Source organism: Coenobita brevimanus, chromosome 15 (genome assembly GCF_032717465.1).
Source record: "Coenobita brevimanus isolate Jiangsu-jjx chromosome 15, ASM3271746v2, whole genome shotgun sequence".
NCBI classification, from domain to species: domain Eukaryota; kingdom Metazoa; phylum Arthropoda; class Malacostraca; order Decapoda; family Coenobitidae; genus Coenobita; species Coenobita brevimanus.
In genome coordinates this window covers 12,562,415-12,589,576 of record NC_136968.1, presented here as the reverse complement: position 1 = coordinate 12,589,576, position 27,162 = coordinate 12,562,415, and the positions used below count along the sequence as shown (strand labels likewise).

The 27,162-nt window shown below is 43.1% G+C and overlaps 1 protein-coding gene across 1 annotated transcript in view; it reads right to left on the bottom strand.

Annotated features, from left to right (window-relative positions):
* The window catches only part of LOC145390669 (uncharacterized), a 195,623-nt gene that overhangs the window by 31,713 nt on the left and 136,748 nt on the right, over positions 1 to 27,162 (bottom strand). The window contains exons 6-9 of the mRNA XM_080265461.1: positions 24,744 to 26,324; positions 24,067 to 24,118; positions 21,510 to 21,738; positions 8,935 to 9,051 (exon numbers count right to left, since the gene is read on the bottom strand). Of these exons, the coding sequence (XP_080121587.1) occupies positions 8,935 to 9,051; positions 21,510 to 21,738; positions 24,067 to 24,118; positions 24,744 to 26,324 (1,979 nt within the window). The remainder of the gene's footprint in view (positions 1 to 8,934; positions 9,052 to 21,509; positions 21,739 to 24,066; positions 24,119 to 24,743; positions 26,325 to 27,162) is intronic.

Genomic DNA, 27,162 nt, shown 5'->3' with positions numbered 1-27,162 from the left:
GCACTCACTTTGCTCATCTTTATTTTTTTGTACAGGGGTATAATCACAGGCTTTTTCCACTCTGCTGGCACAGTTTCACTCATTCATGCCTTCTTACATATCTCCGACAAGCACTTCATTCCACTCTCACCGCTACACTTAATAATCACTGCATACACCTCATCAACCTCAGCTACTTTTCCATTTTTCAGCCGCTTCACGACGTTCTTCACCTGCACGAGTGTCACATTTCCTGACACTACATTCCTTCTCTGTACATCCCCCAAACCAATCATGCTTACAGCCGCTCTGCTCTCTCTGTTCTCATTCATCAGGCTTTCAAAATATTCCTTCCATCTGGTTCTTACTTCATCGACATTGGTTTATAATCCAGCACTTACATCCTTCACACTTTCACGTTTCTTTCTGCTGTCACTTCTACGTTTCTGCACCACTTTCCAGAGTAACTTCCTATTTTCAGAGTAGTTTGCATTCATTTTTCTTCCTAGATCATCATTTACCTCATTTTTCCTTTTCACTAGTCTCTCTGCGTGCTTCTTGCTGTCAGTATACTCAGTTCTTATTTCAACTGAACCCGTATCCTGTAACCACTTTAGCCACGTTCTCTTTTCCTCCACCTCTCTCTTAACTTCCTCATCCCACCATGCCGTACCTTTCTTCTTTGTTGTTACTCTTGCCACACCACACACCGCTTTAGCATTCATAACTAAGCAATCCCTATATGCATTTCACAGGCTGTTCAGATCCATTTCATTCCAATTCACTGATTCCAACTCGTCCCTTACTCTAGTCCTGTATTCATCTGCCATTTCTTTGATCCTCAGCTTCTCGACTTTCAGTCTCTCTCCCCGCCTGCTCCTCCCTCTCCTGGTCCACCTTGATCTTGCATACCACAATCATTATGATCTGACAGACCTCCACATCGTCCTCTCACGGTCCTCGTATCAGTTGCCATTCCTAGCATCGACCTCTCTATGAGCACGTAATCAATCAAGCTCCTTTCAACACGATCCCCGTTCCACTATACCATGTATCTTTGTGTCTGAAATACTAGTTACAAATGCACAACCTCTTTTCCTGACACATATCCTTCAGTCGCTTCCCGTTATCTTTTTCTGCTGGTACTCCATTACAACCTGTTATGTCATCCTCAGGACCAATGCCTGCTCATCCATTTATATTGTCCATTACGATCACTTTATAGCTCTTGGCCATTCCTCCCACTGCTTCATCCAGCTCATCCCAAAATCTGTCTTTCTCTTACTCCTATCATCAAAGGATAAATACACACACACACACACACACACACACACACACACACACACACACACACACACACTGAGTGAAAATCATCCCCTCTCTGGAATCACAAGTGCGAGCATAGAAGGCGTACTCCAGAGGTTAATGTTTCCAGTACATTCACAGATGATGAAACAAAGTCTTTCAGTACACTAACCTATGTCAGTCCCACATGAGAGATGAACTTGTGAGTCACGCAGCATAGTACTTTTGAAGTAAGACGAAACTCAGAGAGCGCATTACAAGCGCCGTCCTGTCTACACGATCTGTGGCCACCTGTCGCGTTGGTATATGGCATTAAAAACTGATGCTGAAAAATAGTCATGTTGATATGATGAACTGAAGTATCTTTCCTGCTTCTGATGGGTTTACAGCGTGATTCGTCACCATGCATCGAAACTGATGAACAACATGCTTGGACACGACAGGTGTTAATTGTGTCGCCCGGAACCGGAAACAAGTTAGTAGTTCCCCACCCAGAACGCACAAATCACACTGTTGGCTTGTATTCTGCTTACACTTCACTCAAGTCTTCTAAAAATCTGTAGGTCAGATTTTCATACCCTATTCATGTCTCTTGTCTTATAAAGAAAAATGAGATCATTCCTTTATTTAATCAAATATTAGTGACGATTTTTTTTTTTCCTACGAACAGTTTTCTGTGTTCTGTACTAAGACTTAGCTAGGATATATGAAAGATGAGATAACCAAGCCTCATGCTGGGAGGGGGGGGGGTTTCAAGGAAAGCTGTAAACGAGTGTCCCCTCAAAATTTGTGCGGGCACTGAGGTGGCCAGGCTTTTCAAATATTTCAGGGTAACTAGTCAGTGTCACTGCCATTCTTCCTGGCTACACCACAGTTTCTCTAAAAGGTAGGTACAATAGCGCGATTTTGTATATGGAACATGTAACGAAAGTCCTCTTGCATTTATCAATTTACAATCCTTATTCGTGTTGAATAAAGTGTTCACATTGACCAGACTTTCTTCAACTACTTCCACTTTTGTAGCTCTAAGATTTGTTTGGGTCCTTATCTCTCCACTTTTGCAACACTCGGTGGTTAATGATAAAGTCCCCCTATTTTCTGCCCTGTCAACAAAATGTCATATTAAGGTAACACGAAGCTCTTACGCTGCTACCTTGCTTGTCAGCTATTGTATGATGGATTTCTCAACATTAAATATGGTCTCCCACACTAGTGTCTTTAAGTACTGTCAAGAAGCAAGTGTAAATGTCCTAACCAGGGACACTGATGGGATTATAAAATGTGGTGGCCGTGCATAATTATGTCGCAGCCCAAGAAATTTTAGGGGACCGAGAGGGTTTCCCTGTACTTTTGTGGTACAGCGGCGTAGCAAGCAGTATGACCATGGGGGAGGGAAGTATATGTATACAAATATATAAATAAATAAATATACCGGAGAGAGAGAGAGAGAGAGAGAGAGAGAGAGAGAGAGAGAGAGAGAGAGAGAGAGAGAGAGACACCGAAAAACAGAGAAACACAGGGAAGGAAAAATACATGCACAGCCATACAACCTCCCTCTCCGCCCCCTCCATCTCACGTACACTCTCCTCGTCAGCCTCTCGCTCTGCATCCTCTCCACATGGCCAAACCACCTCAGTGTGTTTCTCTTAACATTTCCTATCACATCCAAATCCACATCACAACGCTCCTTCACTTCCTCACGTGTCAGTCTGTCTCTCCATGTGACTCCACATGCTACTTTCAAATAACTCATTTCCACTGCCCTCACTCTTGACTTCTGTCCCTCCAGCAAGGTCCAAGCTGCACTTACATACGTTGGTGTTGGTATCACTATACTGTCATGCAAAACTTTTTCATTTCCATGCTCACTTCCCTGTTTATTATCACTGCTTTAAAAAAACCAACAACCTTTCTTCCTTGTTTTACCCTTTCAAGCACTTCACCCTCTAAACTTCCATCCTTACTCATCACACTACCCAAGTACTTAAATGCACTCACATTTTCCATTTCCTCCTCATCCAGCTTCACTGTACAGTGAGGAACAGTAATCGTGTCGCGGTTTTGTCCGAAGATTAAATGTAACCCGTGAAACATTATGAACAGTCCGTATGACAGACGGGGTAATGTACCAGACGCTTAGCCAGTTAGCTTATGTTTTCACCAAATTTCACGACACGATTATTGTTGCTCACTGTACATTCTGTGCCTCCATTTCTCTCGAAGACCATTAGTTTTCTCTTCCCTACATTTACCTTTAGATTCCGTTTCTTACACACTTTTCCAAACCCACTAACCAAACCTTGCAACTCCCCTTCGTCCTCACTTAACAACACAGTATAATCTGCAAATAACAGTATAGGGAGTTCCCAAACACGACCCTCTCTCATTAGGGCCGTTCCATCATACACTGCCCTACCTTGTACCTTTTTTATGACCTCATGCATATACAGATTGAGCAACCATTGAGACATGACACATCCCTGTTTCAATCTAACCTTCAAATGGAAAAATTCACACAGTTCACCATCATCACCCTCTGCAGCCTTAGCACTCTCATACTCTTCACAGCATTCAATAACTTCCCATCTACTCTATATAATCTTAATACTTTCCACAATCCTTGTCTATCCACCCTGTCATATGCTTTCTATAAATCCATGAAGGCCGCATACAACTTCTTTCCAGTCTCCAGAAACTTTTCCACTACAGACCTAAGAATGAATATTTGATCTGCACAACCTCTTCCCTTCCTAAAACCTCCCTGTTCTTCTCCAACCAATTCTTCTGTTATTTCCTTTCCTCTGTCAGTAACTATCCTACCATATACTTTTCCTATTACACTAATAAGACAAATACCCCAGTGATTACCATACATTTCTTTTTCCCCTTTTCCTTTGTACAGGGGAATAATATTACCTGACTTCCAATCCTCTGGAACTTTACCTTCCTCCAAGACCAATCCGCACATCTTCCACATCCATTCTACTGTTATCTCTCCCCCATGTTTCGGCATTTCACAACACACTCCATCAATTCCTAGGGCATTTCCCATTTTGACTTTCTTCACTGCTTCCACAACCTCTATCCTACTGATTTCTTCCTCTCTTCTCACACCCCTCCATCTCTCAGCCATTTCACAACCACTTATACTCGAATTACTTTCATTCTCTATGTTCAACAATTCCTTAAAGTGTTCTCTCCATCTGCTCACTTTTTCTCCCTTCTCCACCAGTGATCTACCATTTTTAGCCTTCACTCCCCGAGTAGCTTTCTTTAACACACTCTCTTTACCGCTTTCCAGAATATTTTCTTACATTCCCTTAAATTTACTCTCAAATTCCTTCCAAATTCCGCATCCACTCTCTTCATACTCTCCCTTACTAATCTTTTCACCTCTCTCTTCCTCTCTACATATAACTCTCCCTTCTGTTTCTCGACTTACTCCACACCTTTGTTTCTCATCCACTCACTACATGCTTTCTTCTTTTGTGCCACAGCCTGTCTCACCCATTCATTCCACCATGTTGTTCCTCGAACCCTCTTTCGTCTTCTTTCACCCCACACTCCACCTTACATGCCGTACAGATTTCTTTTGTGAATATCTTACACCCACTTTCCACGTCCCCTATCTACTTAGAATCATATTTAACCAATCACTCCTCCACTTCTCTCTTATATTCTGCCTTTTTTCCATCCTCTTGTAACCTATCCATCCTCTTTGTAAGATCTGCTTCCTCCTGTCCTTTCCATCTTCTATTCTTCCACATCATTTCAACCTTGACTTTCATCCCCACCAAGTGGTGGTCAGAAAGTCCACTCCTCCATCCTCTATATTCTCTTGCATCCATTACACACGTTCGCATCCTTTCATCCACAACACAAACAATCATTGCCTTCCGTTCATTCAGTTCACCACCCACCCTTCTCATCACTCGCCATGTATACCTATAGATCTTTTTGTGCCTAAAGAGGGTATTGGCTATCACCAACCCCCTCCCGGCACAAATGTCCACTAGAGCACTGCCATTATCATCCACTTCTGCAGGCACACCCCACTCACCAACTACTCCATCCACCTTCATATTTAGTACTTTCCACTCATATCTCCAATCAAAAACATTCTCTCATTCCTTTCGAACTTTTCCATGCATGCTTCCACATTTTTCCAGAACTCTTCTCTCACTCTGCTTGCACGATCTTGCTTTGGCACACACACACACACACACACACACACACACACACACACACACACACACACACACACACACACACACACACACACACACACACACACACACACACACACACACACACACACACACACACACACACACACACACACACACACACACACACACACACACACACACACACACACACACACACACACACACACACACACACACACACACACACACACACACAATCGCCCACATTTGTAGTCCAACTTTCAATCTTACCCACACAATTCTTGAGCCAACTGATCCATGTTCTCTCATATTCTCTTTCCATTTCTAGCAGACAGCAATACACACTTCTTCCTTTGCCCTGTCATTCTCACTCACTCTCGTGTCTTATACCCCATCCATACTCCCGTTCTCTCACACTCTTACCCCTTTGTTTAGTTTCAGTTAATCCACATACATCCACTTTTGCACCCTCAAGCACCTTGGCAATCTCTCTCTCTCTCTCTTTCAGCTCATCGTTTGCACCCCTTACATTCCATGTTGCAATCCGTTCCATGTCCTTTGTTCCGTCCTTAGTCGTCATCTTTTGGTCAGTCTTACTCTGAGGCTTCTTGTTCGTATTTTAAGTTAGTTGTTTTCCGGGGAGGGGCACTAACCCTCCGCCAACCCATTTGTTGTCACGTAGGAAACACATGTTGGTTAATTATGAGGTCACCACCCAGCGTTGTAAATGATTTCCTGGTGTACAGGAAATCATTTGGCTTGCCACTCAATGTAGAGCTACTCTAAAAACAGAGTACCACTACACTAAGTGGGTGGATGATGGGCTGCCCCACCTACCTCTCAGACGCCCCTAGCTACCACTGTTTTATCACTAAAATAAATTCATCCTCGTCAAGCCTGAAACCTAATTAAGTTCGCTCGAAATTCAATCAAACATTTTTAAATCAAACGGCCGAAACTTCGACTTTGTCCTCTGCCCTTTACCTTTGACCAATTGTTTTCAAAACTGATTCACTTCACCCTTTTCTGGCCTCTCACCCCTTTCACTAAGTTTAATCAAAACTGATTGAAAGCTAATTGAAGCTGACTTTTCGCTTACTGCATGACCCCTTTAGGCCCCCAATTAATCACCTGACCTCTAATGGTCTTCAGTTATTGTGCCAAGTTCGGTGCAGTTCCATCCAATAGTTTTCTGTTTTCTTGTCAACAGACATACAGACAGAGACCAGACCACACATGATTCTCTCGCTTTTTCGTGCGCGGTTGTACTAAATACGTGTTATTATACGTGCAAACCAACACCTATAGAACACTAAAAGAAAAACTTCCAGGATCATCTAGATTCGTGATGAACAAACACTTTCCTCAATATCCATATCTTTACATGCATAACCATCCTGTTACACCCGCACAAATAAAACATATTCTTTTAAGTTACTCAACAACGTCGATACCAAGGCTACGCCCCATCTACAGTTGTACGACTACCACTATTACTACTACTACTGCTACTACTACTTATACAACATTTCAAAACCTCTACCCTTCATGCAAGCACACACAAACAAGAGGTCAACAATTACATCATTAATGACACAATTAACAATCTTTGTCCCAGCTCCGTGACTAGAGTAAAACTCCCACCCCTTAATAACTCAGAAGTAGGAATCGGTTTGAAAGAAGAGGTACACTCCATTTGGGCAGACCGCACAGTGAAGACACCCAGTCTTATTCTCATACAAAGAACGCAAATAGCCCTGTAGACAACGCATGTACACAGTTTAATCTACACACTACAGAGTACAGTTATTAGCGATTAATTTACAAAACTTAGCAGCATTTCATTTTACGCGGGTTGGATCTGTGATTCGTGCTGGCGATGTCTGTCACATTTCTTCATGGCTCAGGTCTGCTAAGTCAGTGGGAATTGTAAAGGTGTCCAACACACACACACACACACACACACACACACACACACACACACACACACACACACATCGCATAACCTCCTAATAGTCACTGAACTGATAATGTGTCGTTCTATATATTAGATCGCGCTCATCCACGGCAGGAGTGTCTATCAGTTACAATTGCACAACAAGAAACACCGATGTGTAGAATGATTTGCTAAACATTATGTCCACATAATATATGTTCATTAAGGAAAGTGGTTGTTTAAAATTACTTTTCTTCTGCTGATCAAATGCATTTCTAACCAGGTAAGAAATTGGCCACAACGTTATTCTTATGTATGACCCATGCCGCACGTCCATCAAGGATTTTGCGATATTACAAACTTATTTTTTGTTTCATGGTCAGACATGGTCAAATCACCGATTCCATATTCGGATATTAACAGGCTTATGTGCATATGGATCCTTCTTTTGGTAAAACATGAAATATTATTAGCAATCGGCATCAGGAATTCTCATGAAAGCAGGGCTTTCGACACAAGGGAAGGGTAACGAGTATATTTATAGTCAGTGCTTTTTCATTGTTTGATACAGTGTGTTGGTAAATAAATTTATTAGTTATTGTTTTGAAGTGTCAGCAGATTAAGGCTACATGTAGAAAAATAAAATGGCTGACAGAGAATCCGGCGTTGTCAGGATTATATAAAAGAACCACCGTGCATTAGCACTGCCTGGTACCCTATTCTTTGGGGTCATCCCTCTGTGGGAGATGACCCCTGGGGCCCAATTTTACCCACTGAACCTGCGTTCCTCCTTCGGGCCTAATTCTCCAGGGTTATATTCTCCACGGTCTTCCCTGGACTGAGAACCTATTTACAACATAATCTCCATGAACCTATTTTCTCACTACCCAACCACCCACCTTGCCCATTTACCCACCCAGCTACCTTTACCATGCACCCACTCACCCCGCCCATCTACTCATTCACCCACCCACCGTGCCCACGCATCCACTTGCCTTCCCTGCCCACCACCAACCTTGTCTACAAACTCACCCTCTATCACCAACCCATCCACCCCCTTTGCCCTCCTAGTCATTCACCCACTTTGCCCATCTATTCGTCCAAATGCCTGCTCACCTATTCTTCATGAAACTTACCTATTTTCCCACTTCCCACCCACCCACCCAACCCTGCCCACCTGCACACCCCATCTATACACTCATCCACCCGGTGTGTAGTACTGATATGGTTAGTAAAGAAAATTGTAATTCTACAGTAATTGGCCCCCAAGCTCCACCATGTTGACTTGTTTAGTGACAATTAGTCCTAATATTTACTATCGGCAGTGGTGCTTTAGCAACTTTAAACCATACAAATAAATTCTTGGTAAAATGTTACCCCTTCTAGACACTTTCGGAGCCCTCTAGATGGTTCCTCTGAATTTCCACAGCAGACAAACACACAGGCCGAAAGATGCTTATTAAAATATAGGTAATAAAAGATGGAGCTGAACTATTTAAAACAAGGATGATGTGTGATATATACGTCAATCCTGGGAAGTGTGATGAAAAGCGAGCTGTAGCCAACAAGGAGCAACATGGACGTGGGCAGGTACACCTCCATCACTATCACTGTCCACCGCCGCCACAGCTCAAATTCCACCTGCCAAAGAGACGACATTACAGTAGTTTTACGACTGTTATTTTCGTCAGTGAATATCCTCACTCCCCAACGACTCAGTCATAACTGAATATAATTGTCTAATATTATCCGACATAGGATTCTACAGCCGTCCTGATCAGGAGACGGTTAAAGGAGCAAAGATTAACGCTCTCAGGCTTTTCTAACTAACTGTCAGATCAATAATAACGTTTGGTGTTAAGTGGCATAAAATGATGGAGTTGACCTGATAATGGCAGGGTTGATGGTGTCAGTATTAACAGATCCAGGTTCTTACGACTTACTCCAAGCTGAATAAAACTGCTTGACATTAGTTAGAATAGATGACAAGAGTTGCCCCGTTCATGAGAAGATGCATGTGGATATTTATGATGTTTTCGATAATAGGTTATTTCTGCCTGTGGATTGTTTCATTCTACTGTATATTAACCGGTGCTGACTTTGGAATACCATACGTAGCATAAAATAATAAACAGTAGTATACAAACTACAAGTATAGGGAAGAAATGTGAAAAAAACAACATAACCCTACTACTCTAAGACATACCGGGTAGTTCTGTATCACTGCAATGCCCTGATAATTTAATTTACACTAGGACAACTAGGGTGTTCTACTAAAGTTAATGAAGTCACCAAGAATTGCCAAGATTTAAAATTCACGGAACCGGGTTTAGGGTTTAAGTTCCACCTGTATGTGTACTGGAGAGTAGAGACCCTATAAAAGGAGAGACTGGACAGCCAATATTTTCAGCTGGTCGTTCATTGGCCTGCCGACATGGCGGCCTTTGTGTGAAGACGCCTAACAGCCCGGGTGCTGGTTGACTGCAGATTCGTCTAAAAACACATCCCGTCAACTGCTGTGATACATGATTGGTTGATGAATCAAGTGTCGCTATAACTAACTCCTCCAAGGAGGTTATGTTTTACACCGGGTTGGTTTGTTGAAACAGGGATGTGTCATGTCTCCATGGTTGTTCAATCTGTACATGGATGGGGTAATAAAAGAGGTACAAGGTAGGGTAGTTGATGTTGGAGTGGCCCTGGTGAGAGAGGATAGTGTTTGGAAACTCCCTGTACTGCTGTTTGTAGAGTTGAGTGAAGACGAAGGGGAGCTGCAAGGCTCGGTGGATGAGTTTGGGAGACTGTAAGAAACGGAATCTAAAGGTGAATGTAGGGAAGAGTAAAGTGATGGTCTTTGAGAGAGGTGAAGTCAGTGAATGTACAGCGAGGTTGGATGGTGAGGAACTGGAAAATTTGAGTACGTTTAAGTACTTGGGTAGTGTGATGAGTAAGGATGGAGGTTTGGAGGGTGAAGTGCTTGAAAGGATACAGCAGGGAAGAAAAGTTGCTGGTTCTTTGAATGCAGTGATAAGAAACAGGGAAGTGAGCATGCAAGTGAAAAAGTTACTACATGACAGTATTGTGATACCAACTCTAACGTATGGAAGTGAAGCTTGGACGTTGTTGAAAGGACACAAGTCAAGAAGGAGAGCAGTGGAAATGAGTTATTTAAGAGGAACCTGTGGAGTCACATGGAGGGACAGGCTAACGAATGAGGATATAAAGGAGCGTTGTGGTGTGGATGTGGATGTGATAGGAAGCGTTATGGGGAACACACTGAGGTGGTTTGGCCATGTGGAGAGGATGCAGGGTGAGAGACTGACGAAGAGAGTGTATGTGAGTGAGGTGGAGGGGGGAAGAGGGAGGGGGAGGCCGAGGATGAGATGGAGGGATGGGGTGGAGAGGTATATTAAGAGAGAGGGGTGTGAGTTGGGATCAGGGCAGTGAAATGGCGGGGGACAGGGCGACGTGGAGGCGAATTGTTTGTGGCCACCCCAAATGGGATTGAGGCGTCTGGCAATAGATAGATTGATAGGTTTGTCTGTCTGTCTGTTTGTCTGTCTGCCTGTCTGTTAGCGGGATTACTCAAAAAGTAATATTACGGATTTTGATGGAATTTTGTGGAAGGGTGAGGCATGGGCCAACAAAGAAATGAATAAAATTTGTGCCGGATCTGGATCCGGATCCGGCGTATCCCACACAGTATCTCCGAACATTCTCCATGAATTTCAATGAAGTTTTGTGGAAAGGTGGGTCATAGACGAAGATACAATTGATTAAATTTTGGGGTGGATCCGGATCCGAATCCTATATTCACGGGTCTGTTAGCAGGATTACTCAAATAGTTGTGAACGGAGTTTGATGAAATTTTGTGGAAGGGTGGGCCATGGGTCAAGGAAGAAAAGTTTAAATTTTGGGATGGATCCGGATTCAGATCCGGACCCTTTTTAATGGCAATGGCATTGGCGGAGGTATGCGCTCTCTGAGAGCTTTCTAGTTTCAATATATTTTGTAAATTTGAGCTGCTGAATATTTTTTTAATCTTCGTCTCTACATATGGATTTTACTTCAAAGTACACGAAAACCCCGAGATAATCGCACAATCATAATGCTGACAAACCAAACTGTTGGTAGCTGCAAAATGGACAGTGCTGTGTTTTTTTACTGGTACTTTTTTGGCCTTATTAATGATCTGATTGTACTGCTTTTTGGTACAGTAACACTCAAGGGCCTTCCATGTGACTTTTCCGACTCTCTTGTGATCCATTAAGAAGGAAATTATGGGATATTAAGGTGAAGAGTGCAAGCTGATCTGAGTGTGAGTGTCGTAGGCTTAGCTAGGCAAGGTTTATTTATTTTACATGTATTTGTTCCACATCCACATAGGCAGGTAAACTTAGATAATATCCTGATGGAAATCATCTTGCCACAGCTTTGGATATCAAGAAAAACTACAATCTTTAAATTCAACCAAAACTCCACTAAACTTAAAAACCGCGGGCAAAACAATTAAACACTGTTGGTGTTAATCGATCAAGAGTCGTCTGACAACTAGTCCAAGATCTTTATATGCTTCGAAATTATCCCAGCTGATACATGGAAGAAAAATCTCATTTCCATTCAGCTCTACTTATTAAGAAAGCGTCATTTGTGGTTTCTGCCTCTACATATAGAACATTATACCCATCCCACCCAACCAACCCATCCGACCCTTACCAACCATCCTGCCAACCCACCCTGGTGATCCACCAAACCACCACACCCACCAATCTAACCTCACCCACCCCAACCACCCACTAAGCTGACTTCAACACACACACACACACACATGCACATACACATTTTTTTATGTGAGGAAGAACGAACCAAAGGCCACGAGCCAGCAATAACTGTTCCCTCCAAGGGAAAGACAATATACGAGAGAGAGACAAATTCAAGATCCGATCATTTCGATATGCCTGCACACACTGCGTTTGAAAGACTGGCGATCGTAGGAAGCAGGAAATACAGACAGAGGGAGACAGTTACAGAACTGACCTGTTGCGTAAATGAAGCAGTGGGAGTAACGGTTAACTCTTGCACTAGAGAGTTGGACAGAAAAAGGATGAGAGTTTGCTGCTAGACGGGTGCTACGCGCCCGTCTTAGAGGTTGAAGGATGCAAGCAGACAGTTCAGAGGAGCAGTGACCATTGAAGTGGCGATAGAAAAGAGATAAAGATGCATCAGTGAGGCGAAGAGACAGAGGTTGAAGGGAGCCAGTAAGAGGAGGAGTGTTAATGAGACGAAAAGCCTTTGACTCCACCCTATTGAGGAGAGCTGTATGTGGGGAACCTCCCCACACATGAGAGTTGTACTCCACACAGGAGCGGATAAAACCCGTGTATAGAGTCAACAATTGTGCAGGGGTAAAGAAGGAACAGAGTCGGCGTAGCACACCTAATCTCTTGGACGCAGATTTTACAAGAGTTGTAATATGACCTTTCCAAGATAAGCCCCGAGTGAATGAAACCCCAAGCATATTCAAGGATGATGAAGGATTAAGCTGAATATTATTAAACATTAGTGGGTACACCTGTGGAAGATTTTGTCGGCATGATAGGTGTATGAACTGAGTCTTCGATGCATTAAAAACAAGATTATTTTTACCCCAGTCGGAGATACGAGCCAAGTCAGACATTAGGTGTGCCATAGCCTCATCCCTTGATTGTTGAAGTAACTGCTGAGATGGGCATTGCGGGAACCGAATGGAAAGGTGAAGGGTGGAGTCATCAGCGTATGAGTGGATAGAGTTAGATGTACGGCTTAGAAGGTCATCGATGAATAAAAGGAAGAGAGTTGGTGATAGGACAGAGCCCTGAGGAACACCACTGTTGACAGCTCTAGGAGAAGAACGATGGCCGTCTACAACAGCAGCTATAGAACGACCAGAAAGGAAGCTATAGATGAAGGCACAAATCGAAGGATAGAAACCGTAAGAGGGCAGTTTGGAAATTAAAGATTTATGCCAACCTTGATCGAAAGCCTTTGAGATGTCAAGTGCAATAGGAAAGCTTTCGCCACAGTCCCGAAAGGAGGATGACCAGGAGTCTGAAAAGTAGGTGAGAAGATCGCCAGTGGAGCGTCTCTGACGGAACCCATACTAACGATCAGAAAGGTTTTGATAGGAGAGATGCTTTAAAATTTTTCTATTAAGAAATGACTCGAAAACTTTTGAGATACAGGATGTTAAAGCAATTGGACGATAGTTAGAGGGTTGGGAATGGTCACCCTTCTTTGGGACTGGCTGAATGAGAGCAAACTTCCAGCAACAAGGAAAGGTACAAGTTGATAGACAAAGGCGAAAGAATTTACCGAGGCAGGGTGTAAGCACAGAAGCTCAGTTCTTGAGAACAACAGGAGGGACTCAATCAGGCCCATATACCTTGTTAGTATTGAGGCCTATGATGGCAGAAAATACATCAGCTGAAGAAATTTTAATGTCAGCCATGAGGAAGTCAGAGGGGGGAAGTGATGGAGGGTCAGCACAGGAATCGTCTAAGGTGGAATTGGAGGAGAAGGTCTGAGAGAACTTTATCTGCTTTATCAGTAGAAGAAATAGCTACAGAGCCATCAGAGTAGAAACACACACACACACACACACACACACACACACACACACAAACAGAGAGAGAGAGAACTTTATCTGCTTTATCAGTAGAAGAAATAGCTACAGAGCCATCAGAGTAGAAACACACACACACACACACACACACACACATACACACACACACACACACACACACACACACACACACACACACACACACAAACAGAGCGAGAGAGAGAGAGAGAGAGAGAGAGAGAGAGAGAGAGAGAGAGAGAGAGAGAGAGAGAGAGAGAGAGAGAGAGAGAGAGAGAGAGTTGTTCGCAACTACTTCATCCACCTATCATCCTCTATGCCTGTTTTTCCCAGAAGGAGATTGTTTCAAGTCTTATTAATTATTGTCTGGTGGTTGTCTGTATACTTAGCTAACGATATGAACAGGAAACAGTAAAGAAACTATACTTTTTATCAATCAATCAATCAATCATTTCCTGTGGCACCCCACGGGATGCATAGGGCCTCAATGAACTCTCTCCACCGATATTTGTCTCTTGTCATCTCCTTCAGGTCCCACCAACACTCCTCTCCTGCTTCTTTTTTCATTGTACTTTTCATTGTACTTTTTATACTGAGAATTATATTATATTTTTTACTACATTAATAGTATTGGCTTTTGGATAGCTTGTCAGTCATGGAATTCTTATGGAAATACACTCAGAACATAGCTCCAGTAAAGGGTGTATGTCGAGGATTTGAGAGTCAATATAATGTGCAATCTGCTATTAGAACAATACCCGACACTTCCTTCTCTCACCCTGCCCCTTCACCGTCACAGTATCCCCTCCCTCCCCCATCTCTCTCTCCTTTCCAATCCCTCTCCCTGGCCTTGCCAGCTTCCTCTTCCCGTCCCAGCTCTTCGTAAAGAAAATGGTACTACAAAATGTTTTCACATGCATTAAATGCTGACGTTTCCAATCCTGCCTTACAAAGGAGAGCAACAATGTTGTAAGCAATCGATTATTGACAGTTATGTTGATTTATACCCTCTCCTGTTTGGTTTACAAAATCATAATATAAAAGTTATTTCTTTATTTAAATGTCCGACTTTGGACATAGACCAAACCTCTTTCTTGGGGCCCAGCAGTCTTACGTGTCACACACCGATCTCCCTTTAAGACGTAAGTTTTTGAAATGACTAGTGTAGACACATTTTATAAGTTAAAGCACATACTAGCTTAAATTTTGGAAAGTTTGTATAACCGGTCTGTCGACTCATCGGAACGCGAAACTCTCTCTGTAATGGTATAAGAGATGGCATGTCAGCAGAAATCAAAATGATCTCGGATATTAAATCCACTAAAATACTGTCCATCAAGGCTGCAATCAAGCACACACTTGACTGTAACCTGTAGCATTGACACACAAGCTGTTTTCCCTTTTCCACTCACGGCTACTGAACACAACTCGCCACCTTTTATCATATGCTTGTGATATCCCATACGGAAACGAAAGAGCGAGCGAAATATTACTTTGTTAGACTTGTGCGTATGTTTGTGTGTGCTGGTGTCTGTGTGTGCACTGGTGTCTGTATGTGCACGGGTCTGCGTGCGTGAATCTGTGCGTGCGTGGGTCTGTGTGTGTGCATGTTTGTGTGTGCGCGTGTGTGTGTGCGTGTGTTGCGTGTGTGCTTATGTGTGTGTGTGTGCATGTCTGTGTGTGAGTGTCTCTGTGCATGTCTTTTTTATGCAAGGAAGAAAGAACCAAAGGTCAGGAGCCCGCAAAACGTTTCTCCCAAGAAAAAAAAAAATGATAGAAAAGCATTCGAGAGCCGAATGCTAATCATCCGCCATAATAATTTATGCTGTTGGCTAAGTCCAAGATTTTGGCCATATCTTGATACCGTGAAGGTTTCATGTTGATAGCTCAAGCCTTTCATGAGATATACTGGTGCTAAATCCGGGTGATAAAATCTAGTTGTCCTTTGGCAGCTATTTTGCTGACCTTGACCTTGACCCCTAAAGCCCATTATCGAACTCGGCCAAGATTTTGGCTATATCTTGATACCCTGAAGGTATGTTGATAGTTAAAGCCGTTCATGAGATAAAATGGGAAAACACACACACACACACACACACACACACACACACACACACACACACACACACACACACACACACACTGAGGCAAGCAGAAAAACATTATCATTCCGCCTCGTAAGGTGGGCGATAAAGAGAGAGCCAAATTCAAGACCCGTTCATTTCGAGATACCTGCACACACTGCGGTTGAAAGACTGGAGATCATAGGAAGCAGGAAATACAGACAGAGGGAGATAGTTCCGGAGTTGATCTGTTGCCTAAATGAAGGTCTGGGAATAACGGTTAATTCTTGCAATATAATGAGAGCTGGACAGAGAATGAATGAGAGTTTGTTGCTAGACAGCTGCTGTGCTCCCGTCTTAGTTGTGGAGGGATGCAAGCAGATAGTTCAGAGGAGCAGTGCCCATTGAAGTAGCGACAGAAAAGAGATAAAGATGCAGCAGTGTGGCGAAGAGACAGAGGTTGAAGGAAGCCAGTAGGAGGAGGAGAGTTAATGAGTCGATAAGCTTTTGACTCCACCTTGTTGAGAAGAGCTGTATGTGGGAAGCTTCCCCACACATAAGAGTTGTTCTCTACACAAGGGCGAATATAACCCGTGTATAAAGTCAACAACTGTCCTTGGGGCAAAGAAAGTATGGAGTCAGCTTAGCACACCTAATCTCTTGGAAGCAGATTTTACAAGAGATGTAATAAGATCTTTCCAAGATAATTCCCGAGAGAATGAAACCCCCACCTACATTTAAATATGATGCAGGATTGAGCTGGATATTATTAAACATTAGTGGGTTCTCCAGTGGAGGATTCTGATGGGTTGATAATTATAAGAACTGAGTTTTTGATGCATTAAAAACAAGATTATTTTTACCCCAGTCAGAGATACGAGCCAAGTCAGACATTAGGTGAGCCATAACCTCATCTCGTGTTTGTTGAAGTAACTGCTGAGATTTTTTTTTTTGTTTAATGCGAGGAAGAAGGAACCAAAGGCCATGAGCCCGCAGTAACAGTTCCCTCCAAGAGAAAAACAAAATACAATAGAGAGCCAAATTCAAGATCCGATCATTTTGAGATGCCTGGACACCCTGCGTTTGAAAGACTGGAGATCATAGGCAGCAGGAAAAACAGACAGAGGGAGACAGTTCCAGAGCTGACCTGTTGCATAAATGAAAGACTGGGAGTAACGGTTAACTTTTGCATTAGAGAGTTGGACAGAAAAGAGATGAGAGTTTGCTGCCAGACGGGTGCTACGCGCCCGTCGTAGAGGTGGAGGAATGCAAGCAGACAGTTCAGAGGAGCAGTGACCATTAAAGTAGCGATAGAACCATTAAAGTAGCGATAGAAAAGAGATAAAGATGTAACAGTGCAGCGAAGAGACAGAGGTTGAAGGGAGTCAGTAAGAGGAGGAGAGTTAATGAGACGAAAAGCCTTTGACTCCACCCTATTGAGAAGAGCGGTATGTGGGGAGCCTCCCCACACATGAGAGTTGTACTCCACACAGGGGCAGATAAAACCCCTGTATAGAGTCAACAATTGTGCAAGGGTAAAAAAAAAGCGGAGTCGGCTTAGCACACCCAATCTCTTGGAAGCAGATTTTACAAGAGATGTAATATGATCTTTCCAAGATAAGTCCCGAGTAAATGAAACCCCAAGCATGTTCAAGGATGATGCAGGATTAAGCTGAATATTATTAAACATTAGTGGGTATACCTGTGGAAGATTTTGTCGGGTTGATAAGTGTAAGAACTGAGTCTTAGATGCATTAAAAACAACCATATTATTTTTACCCCAGTCAGAGATACGAGCGAAGTCAGACATAAGGTGCGCCATAGCCTCATCCCTTGTTTGTTGAAGTAACTGTTGAGTTGGGCGTTGCGGGAACCGAATGGAAAGGTGAAGGGTGGAGTCATCAGCCTATGAGTGGATAGGGTTAGATGTACAGCTTAGAAGATCATTGATGAATAAAAGGAAGAGAGTTGGTGATAGGACAGAGCCCTGAGGAACACCACTGTTGATAGATCTAGGAGAAGAATGATGGCCGTCTACAACAGCGGCTATAGAACGACCAGAAAGGAAGCTAGCGATGAAGGCACAAATAGAAGGATAGAAACCGTAGGAGGGCAGTTTGGAAATTAAAGATTTATGCCAGACTCGATCAAAAGCCTTTGAGATGTCAAGTAAAATGGCAAAGCTTTCGCCAAAGTCCCGAAAGGAGGATGACCAGGAGTCTGAAAGGTAGGTGAGAAGATCGCCAGTGGAGCGTCCCTGACGGAACCCATACTGACGATCGGAAAGAAGGTTGTGATAGGAAAGATGCCTTAAAATTTTACTATTGAGAATTGACTCGAAAACTTTTGAAACACAGGACGTTAAAGCAATTGGATGATAGTTGGAAGGTTGGGAGTGGTCACCCTTCTTTGGGACTGGCTGAATGAGAGCAAACTTCCAGCAAGAAGGAAAGGTACAAGTTGACAGACAAAGGCAAAAGAGTTTGCCTAGGCAGGATGTAAGCACAGAAGCACAGTTCTTGAGAATAACAGGAGGGACCCCATCAGGCCCATATGCCTTGTTAGTACTGAGGCCAGTGATGGCAGAAAATACATCAACTGAAGAAATTTTAATGTCAGCCATGAGGAAGTCAGAAGGGGGAAGTGATGGAGGAACAGCACCGGAATCATCTAAGGTGGAATTGGAGGAGAAAGTTTGTGCGAAGGGATCTGCTTTATCAGTAGAAGAAATAGCTACAGAACCATCAGAGGAGAATAGAGGAGGGAAGGATGATGAGGTAAAGTTGTTAGAAAGATTTTTGGCAAGGTGCCAGAAGGAGTGGGAAGAATTCGAGTTGAAGAGTTGAGAGCATTTAGTATGGATGAAATTATTTTTAGTAGAGCGAAGAACAGACTTAGCACGATTCCAGGCAGAAACGTAAAGATGATGTGATTCAGGGGTGGGTTGGCTCCGGTACCTTTTGAAGGCCCTGTCCTTGTTGCGGACAGCATTAGAACAAGCGTGATTAAACCAAGGCTTTCTTGCGTTAGCCAAAGGATATGAGAAAGGAATGTATGCTTCCATGCCCGAGAGAATAACCTCCATAATGCGCAAGGCACACTCAGATGGCTCCCGGCCATGGAAGCAATAATCATTCCAGGGAAAATCAAAGAAGTACTGCCTGAGGGCCTCCCAGTCCGCGGCTCCAACATGCCACAGACGACGTTTCCCTGGAGGGTCCACAGGCCATACCGGAGTGATAGGACAGGTTAAGGTAATAAGGTTGTGATCGGAGGAGCCCAACGGAGAGAAAAGATTAACAGAGTAAGCAGAAGGATTAGTTGTGAGGAAGAGGTCAAGTATGTTGGAGCTCTCTCCAAGGCAGTCAGGGATATGGGTAGGGTGCTGTACAAGCTGCTCTAGGTCATTAAGGATAGAAAAGATGTAGGCTTGTTCACCAGGTGGATCCGTGAAAGGAGAGGAGAGCCAAAGGTGGTGGTGAACATTGAAATCTCCTAGAATGGAGATTTCAGAGAAAGGAGAAATGGATAGAATGTGTTCCATCGTAGAAGATAGTCGAAGAATTTTTGATAGTCAGTAGAATTAGGGGATAAGTAAACAGCACAGATATATTTAGTCAGAGAATGACAGAAAAGCCGAAGCCAGAGTGTAGAGAATTCAGAAGAATCGAGTTCAGGAACACGAGAGCAAGATAAGTCGTTGCATATATATACACAACAGCCACCTTTGGCTTTGAAATGAGTATAGAGAAAGTAGGAGGATACAGAAAAGGGTTTGCTGTCAGTTGCCTCAGACAGCTGAGTCTCCGTTAGAAAAAGAAGGTGAGGTTTAGAGGAGGAGAGGTGGTGCTCAACAGAGCGAAAGTTAGAGGAAAGCCGCGAATGTTGCAGAAATGAAGAAGAAGAGAGTCAGACAGTGGTTCCAGGCACCTCGAGTAGTCATCGGGAGAGAGGCGGATGGTGGGGGCATATATGGTCCCCCCCTCTGGGGACTCCGAGTTCAGGAACACGAGAGCAAGATAAGTCGTTGCGTATATATACACAACAGCCACCTTTGGCTTTAAAATGAGTATAGAGAAAGTAGGAGGATACAGAAAAGGGTTTGCTGTCAGTTGCCTCAGACAGCTGAGTCTCCGTTAGAAAAAGAAGGTGAGGTTTAGAGGAGGAGAGGTGGTGCTCAACAGAGCGAAAGTTAGAGGAAAGGCTGCGAATGTTGCAGAAATGAAGAAGAAGAGAGTCAGACAGTGGTTCCAGGCACCTCGAGTCGTCATCGGGAGAGGGGCGGATGGTGGGGGCATTTATGGTCCCCCCCCCCCTGGGGACTCCAAGGCTTGATGAAGAGACGCCATTTTTGTTGAATTTTGAATAGGAAGTGTAGTGTGTACTGTGCATGTAGTTTGGTGTAGATAGTTAGAGAAATTTGTACTGGAGAGCATGCTGGCCTACTCTCTGTGTAACTGAGACACTGAAAAAGTTCAGCAAAGGGGGATGGTCAGGAACTAGTCCTGAGGGCTGATGAAACGGGAGCTCCAGCAATCCCTGTCATCAGCTTTCCATCCACCTCGGGAGTACTGCCCTGCTCGACTGGTGCTACAGTCTACAGTCTACTCCTCTGATGGATGTTGCGGGAAGCGAATGGCAAGCTGAAAGGTGGAATCATCAGCGTATGAGTGGATAGGGTTAGATGTACAGCTTAGAAGGTAACTGTCGAATAAAAGGAAAAGGTGGTGATAGGACAGAACCCTGAGGAACACTACTAGTCATGGATCTAGGAGAAAAACGGTGGCCGTCTACAACCACAGCAATAGAACGATTTGAAAGGAAGCTGCGTGTATATGTGTGTTTCTGTGTGTGTGTGTGTGTGTGTGTGTGTGTGTGTGTGTGTGTGTGTGTGTGTGTGTGTGTGTGTGTGTGTGTGTGTGTGTGTGCGTGTTGTGTTGGAGTCAGGTGGCTGGGTGGGTATAGTTAATGAGGCTGGATTGGTGGGTGTGGTGGTTCGGTGCATTGCCATGGTGGACGGACAATGGACATGAAAATAGGTCCATAAATGCAACCTTTAGAGCGCTGATGAATGGACTGACGGAAAACCCATTTTGGCTTAGCCTCCCAAGGCATTTGACTTTGTCTTTGGGAATTATTGCTTATGGGGTTGAGTCGACGGTTTCCTCTGATTCATTTTATAAATGTTATGACATAAGATGCGAGACTGTGGAACGCATCACCGATTTACAGTCATATACGTCATCGTGGTGTTTGTCACTCTATCTATACCCAGATGTCATGATTCACGAAGGGGATAGCCATAAATAGATAACCTGTGTGCTGTCCTTTCTTAGGCCAGCTGGTTGCCCTTTCTACGACTCACACCTCTCACCATTTTTGGGAGAGGAAAACTACTGCAAATATACCGCCGTTACCTTTATAACACTGAAGCTCGTTTCGTTGCTTCCACCTTCTTCAATACTGACGGAACATCGAGTGACTTGAAATACCGGCAGGAACTCCTCCTCCAGGTACTCCACCCTAGACAACTCGCTGGCGAATGTGGCCTGGTCCCGACGTGCTGAGGACAGTTGTAGCAGGAGGAAGCAGTGTTGTAGGTCGAAGGGATAGAAGAACACTTCAAACGTACACACGAAATTACCACTGAAAGTTATGCGGCAGTTAACCTTCTCAGACAATAAATCAGTGATAATATTAATTTAAAAAGTAACAACAACATCAACAACAACAACAACAACAGCAACAACAATACTAATACTAATACTAATACTAATAATATGATATAATTTTATTTATAATAATCATCATCATCATCATCATCATCACATCATGACCTCCTTCCCTAGTATCACATAGCGAATGGGATCCCAAAACAGGAACAGGATTTAACAAATGAAGAACACTGAACAAAATGCTAACCGAAATTTATAGATCAGTCAAACATTTCTCTCATAATCAACACAGAAATTACATCATCCTGACCTCTTTTTCTCACCTACGAATGAGTTACAGTTGGGTCCAGAAAACAAAAAAAACAGAGCACAAAAGAAGGAGAATTATCAACAATTTGCCAGGTGAAAGGAGTCAAGAATTCAATCACACACCATTCATCCTCGCCCTACCCCTCAGGTCTGTGTTAAGCTTAAAATACAAGTAATTGAATCCCCTTTGTGCCATGGTCGAGCTAGCGTATTTTACTGAAGCTCAACAACTTCAGCAGAAGTTGGTCATTATCAATTAATTTCATCAGCCGGCGCAAGCGCACAGGCAAGGTATTGTTTTAATAGGTGTGTGTGTGTGTGTGTGTGTGTGTGTGTGTGTGTGTGTGTGTGTGTGTGTGTGTGTGAGCAATGAATGTTGTTTTTATGTTTCTGTACAGACTTGTGAGGACCTTCCCAAGGACTGATCAGCTGTGTTTGAGAACTAAAGGTCAAAAGTTAAGAAAATAAGGATACCTCAAATATCTTGGATGGAGGGTTGAGGGTCAGGTAGTGATAAAGTCATCCGATCTAGAGAGTAACCAGTTGAGCGTCAAGGTCACAGAGCAAAGTCAAATATTTGACCCAAATGCCAGATGTTGAGAGTAGGGTGTTGCTTCCTCAGAGATGATGGTTGTTGTTCACACTGGTAAGAACTGCAAAGTATATATCATCCAGGTTTTGTATGAAGATAATTTGAAGGCGATAAATCAAAGCTGCTGTCTTAATGGAAATATTGCATGTCTCGTATAACTGCAGTTTTAACTGAACTAATGCCAGTGTCGGGTAACTGGCTGGTTCGACCTTTTAGCTTTGTAGTCACCAGACATAGAAAGATACTTATTTCTCTGACTGTGGCAGCGAAAATTATTCAGTTTTAGGGGATACCTTATGTAGAGAAGGGTTAATCAATAATACAATGTGAATAAGCATGTTCGTCCACAATAATTGATCCCCTCGGATTTTGACGTGCCATATATCTAACGACGAGGAACAACGGGCTCAGCGATGCTGTAAATTACAGATGCGTGCACTCAGTTGCAAGGGAGCCACGCTCACTTTTGTGCCCGATTTTTCTCCAGACACTGGGAACCCTCTACATATTTTACAGCTGGGTGGAATGAGCTGAAATTTCGCATGGGCATGGTCAGTATGTCAGAGCAGGTCCATGTCAAGTTTAGTGTCAGTGCGTGTCTCGATGGCAAGCACTTGGCAGTCCTGTCGGGCCACTGAGCGCTTGCAAAGGCTTCCAATCCTTCCAATTCGATATGTCTATCATATGATGAAAAATGTCACCTGGAGATTGAAAACAAGATTTAAGATACATCATTGGCATGACCTGAAGGGCTTAAATCAGACGATTTGAATCACCTGACGGAAGTTTCAGAGACTAAAATTAAGCGAGATTTTTTTTTTTTTTCCAACCCCTAACTTTATGAATTCCCCTCACCTGAGGAAAATCATTTTGTAGTAATTTAGTAAAATGGCTTAATGCGTCCAAGGACGACACAAAGTCTAATGTTTATCTTTTGTACCCCAATGTCGTCTTAGTCTCCCTCGTTGCGCAATCCTGGAGAATGTATACCTCTGCCAACGTCAATAAAATTTATGATTTATTCCTGCATCCGGATTCAAATCCACCTCAAATTCTAATCAACTCGTCCATGACACAATGCCCACTTGCCTACCAGACTTCATTGAAATACGATAAAAACACATCGAGATATCTAATACACAAACACACACACACACGGACACGGCTGAATACGTAACCCCAGCTTCGTTGGCCGGGACAGAAATATTGAAATGTAATACTAGTTTGCAAAATAATGACAGAAAAGATGCTTCGAAGTCTCATATACGAGCAAATCTTTCTTACGTAAATGTATACAAATATATGCGAATACATTGGACCTTGGTTTTTACATACTTAGCATTAATTTATCTTATAGTGTATTCATTTAAAAATTCTTTAAAATAAAATCTGCCCTACCTGACGTGTTGCCTCTTCACCAAGGTAGCTGAATTCCCTTTGTAAGCAACGTCTGAAAAGTATAGGGGAAGAACCTGTCAAAAGTAATTTAGGTTTCAGGTAAATTTGCAGACAGTAGCACCGTTTCACTTCTTAATCTGACTGTTATAAAATCCTTACATAATGTCCTGGGGATTATGTTAGGCTGGACGACCTCATCATTGTGTTTTGAAAACGATTGTTGACTTTCTTGTTATTCTATCATAAAGAAGTGAATCGATATTAATGTCCGCAAGTATTCATATCCAACTGAGACCCTAAACACAACTTTACTGAGTTGTAGTAACTGCCAGTTGATGTTATTATACATCTGTAAGAATACTCTAGTTCTTAATAGGATTAAGGATTGTAAACTGGATGACTTGAGAGATTTCGTAGCATTGATTATTCAGCGATTTATTTAACTATAACACTCAGCTATTCATTTTCATTCGACGGATGCAAACTATGTTGAAATTAATGATCTAAATAGTGTACAAGAGAATTTCAATGCGTGATGTGAATAATCAGTCATTAAGAAAATGGTGCTATGAAGCCTTCACTGCCAATGAGAATTCGGCACATATTTGCCGTATCTCAGTTGTATTCCACTGGATGGGAGATAATGTCAAAACAAATTCAGTAAAAAACACAGTTACCTTGATGGACACTGTTGAACTTTGGCTTGAGTGGTCCTCCTAGCTTCCTGACGCTGACTTCTTCCTCAATTGTATTAATATTCCCTCGGTAGACGTTAGGGAAAATAAACAATGGTGTCCAGATAAGCGTGATGTCACTGGCATGCAATTTGTTCCACTCGAGTGTGTCACCCAGGTTGAGGAATGTGATGCGTGGATCCATCCAGCTCACCTCCAGCTCCAGTTCTACGCTGATGGAGCGCTGCACGTCGCTGATCTCCTCCACACGCAACACATTCACAGTTGAGGAAAGGAGGATGGGCCAATTGCCAGAGGAGTTGGCTGGCGGTTGTGTGACACGGTACCCTCCCGGCAACACAAGCATCTGACAGTTGTCCTCATCCGAAAAGTCTGGGCAGTCGTTTTTGCCATTACATCGCTTCTCCAGGGCTATGCAATCACCATTTGAGCAAGTGAATTCAGAGAGAGAACACACCGAAAGGCTCAGATGAATATCAGAGTTTGCTGGTGTGTTACACGTCGGATTCTTCAGTGTCCATGTGTGGCGACCAATTGGATAGGAATCTTCATAAGGAAGTGCCAGTGTGGCAACCGTCTCATTAGAGACAGTGTCGTACATCAACCACTCTCCCTCACTGTTCCTGTAAATCATGTAACCGTAGTATCCATGCAGGTATGGCTTTCCTCCCTCGTAGCCTAAGACTTCAAAATAGATCTCTGCCTCTGTCTTGAAGCAAAGTCCTCGTAACCGGATAGGTTTGGAGCGCAGTACTTGGCAGGGGACACAAGCAGGCCACTGAATATCGCACGATGTGTCTACCCACATGCCATTCAACAGGAACATCAACAGACAGTTTTCTCCCTTTCCTCCATTTGGTTCATTTAATTCAAAGGGAGGATATTGCACCACTTCATTGTCAGAGAATTTCCGCCAAACGCCTTCAAGATCTTTATCAGTTGCACCAATCCACAGATGATAGTTAGACTTACACTTGGAAGCAAACTGAAGAGAATGATTATACAGCTGGATATTCTCTATGAGGGAAGATGGAGCGAATACCTCATAGCCAATATTCCTGCATGCACGGCGAGACTCCGGCAGGTGTCTGGGCTCTGGTAGTATAACAAAGTTCACTGGCTTCTTGCAGAGTTCTTCCTCATTCAAGATAGTAAGTACAACACCAGACACTTCTACTGTCTCTCGTTCTGTAGAAAATATCTCACCATGTGCTGCTCCCTTACAAGTGGCTTGCTCCTTCGCCTCTTCCTTGCTTAATGTCCTGTTATAAATGTTAACGAGGGCCATTTGTCCACGAAATATCTGAGATGGGTGAAAGCCTCCCTTCATACTGTCCTGCTCCTGTCCTAGAGTGAGAATGCCTCGCAAAGGCAATGCCACTTTGGGCGTGGAGATTGGCCCTCGTGCCTTTTGTTGTCCACCCATGTAGGCCACATACTCACCCTTGTCGAATATATGGCAATAGTGACTCCACTCATGCAGGCCAATGGAACTGGTTAAGTTGGGAAACCCAAACTGTCTGACACCGTTGTAGTAGAAGCCGTGATGCCCTCCCCGGCGGTCTGGCGGAAGATCAGAAGTATCAGAACAGACTGAAATCACCAAGTTTATGAAGAATTCATCATCAGCATAACATACTGTTTTGAAATGACAGTGCCGTATCTTAGTAAAAGTTTTTTGTTACCGGGAATGATAAGTCTGTTACAAGAGCAATGTTTTGGTTACTGGGACCATGTGCGATATGGATACTTTTTAATCAACAATACTATGTTTATATACTTTCAGATGAACATAACTGACCATAAATTAGATCTCATCGCAATGACACATGCCAATGTTCATAAGGTGCTGGCCTATGGAATGATAAAGAGGATACATTTTTATAAAAATGCCAATAATAATAAAAAAATAACACATCTGGAACTCAACAGAAGTTTTTTCCCAAGAATAAAAGTCAAACTTAAAATCCTTTCATTTTAAAATCCCTGGTTATATTCTGCTTAAAGGACTGAACTGTTGCATGTGCACAGAAGTGAGAATACCAGTTAAACTTTGCACTATTCAGTTGGGAAAAAAAGATGTGAGCGCGTGAAAATGCGCAGGTGTTCCCTGACCACCTTAATGGGACTGCAAGCAGAAAATTTAGGAAAGGAATGGCCATCCATAGAACTAGAGTGGAGGGAAAGAGATAGAATATTCAATCGAAGAAAAAAATGTATAAAAGGAAACAGAGTAGGAAGGGAGTTGATAAAGCAGGAAGGATTTGGTTCAATCCTGTATAGCATGGCTGAAAGGGCTGAGCATCCCATGTTTATATGCTACGCGTAAGTGTTATACTCAAGTGCTGTGGTTATGTGTCATACTTAACTGTCACACACTTTTGAAACTAAGAAGATAAAG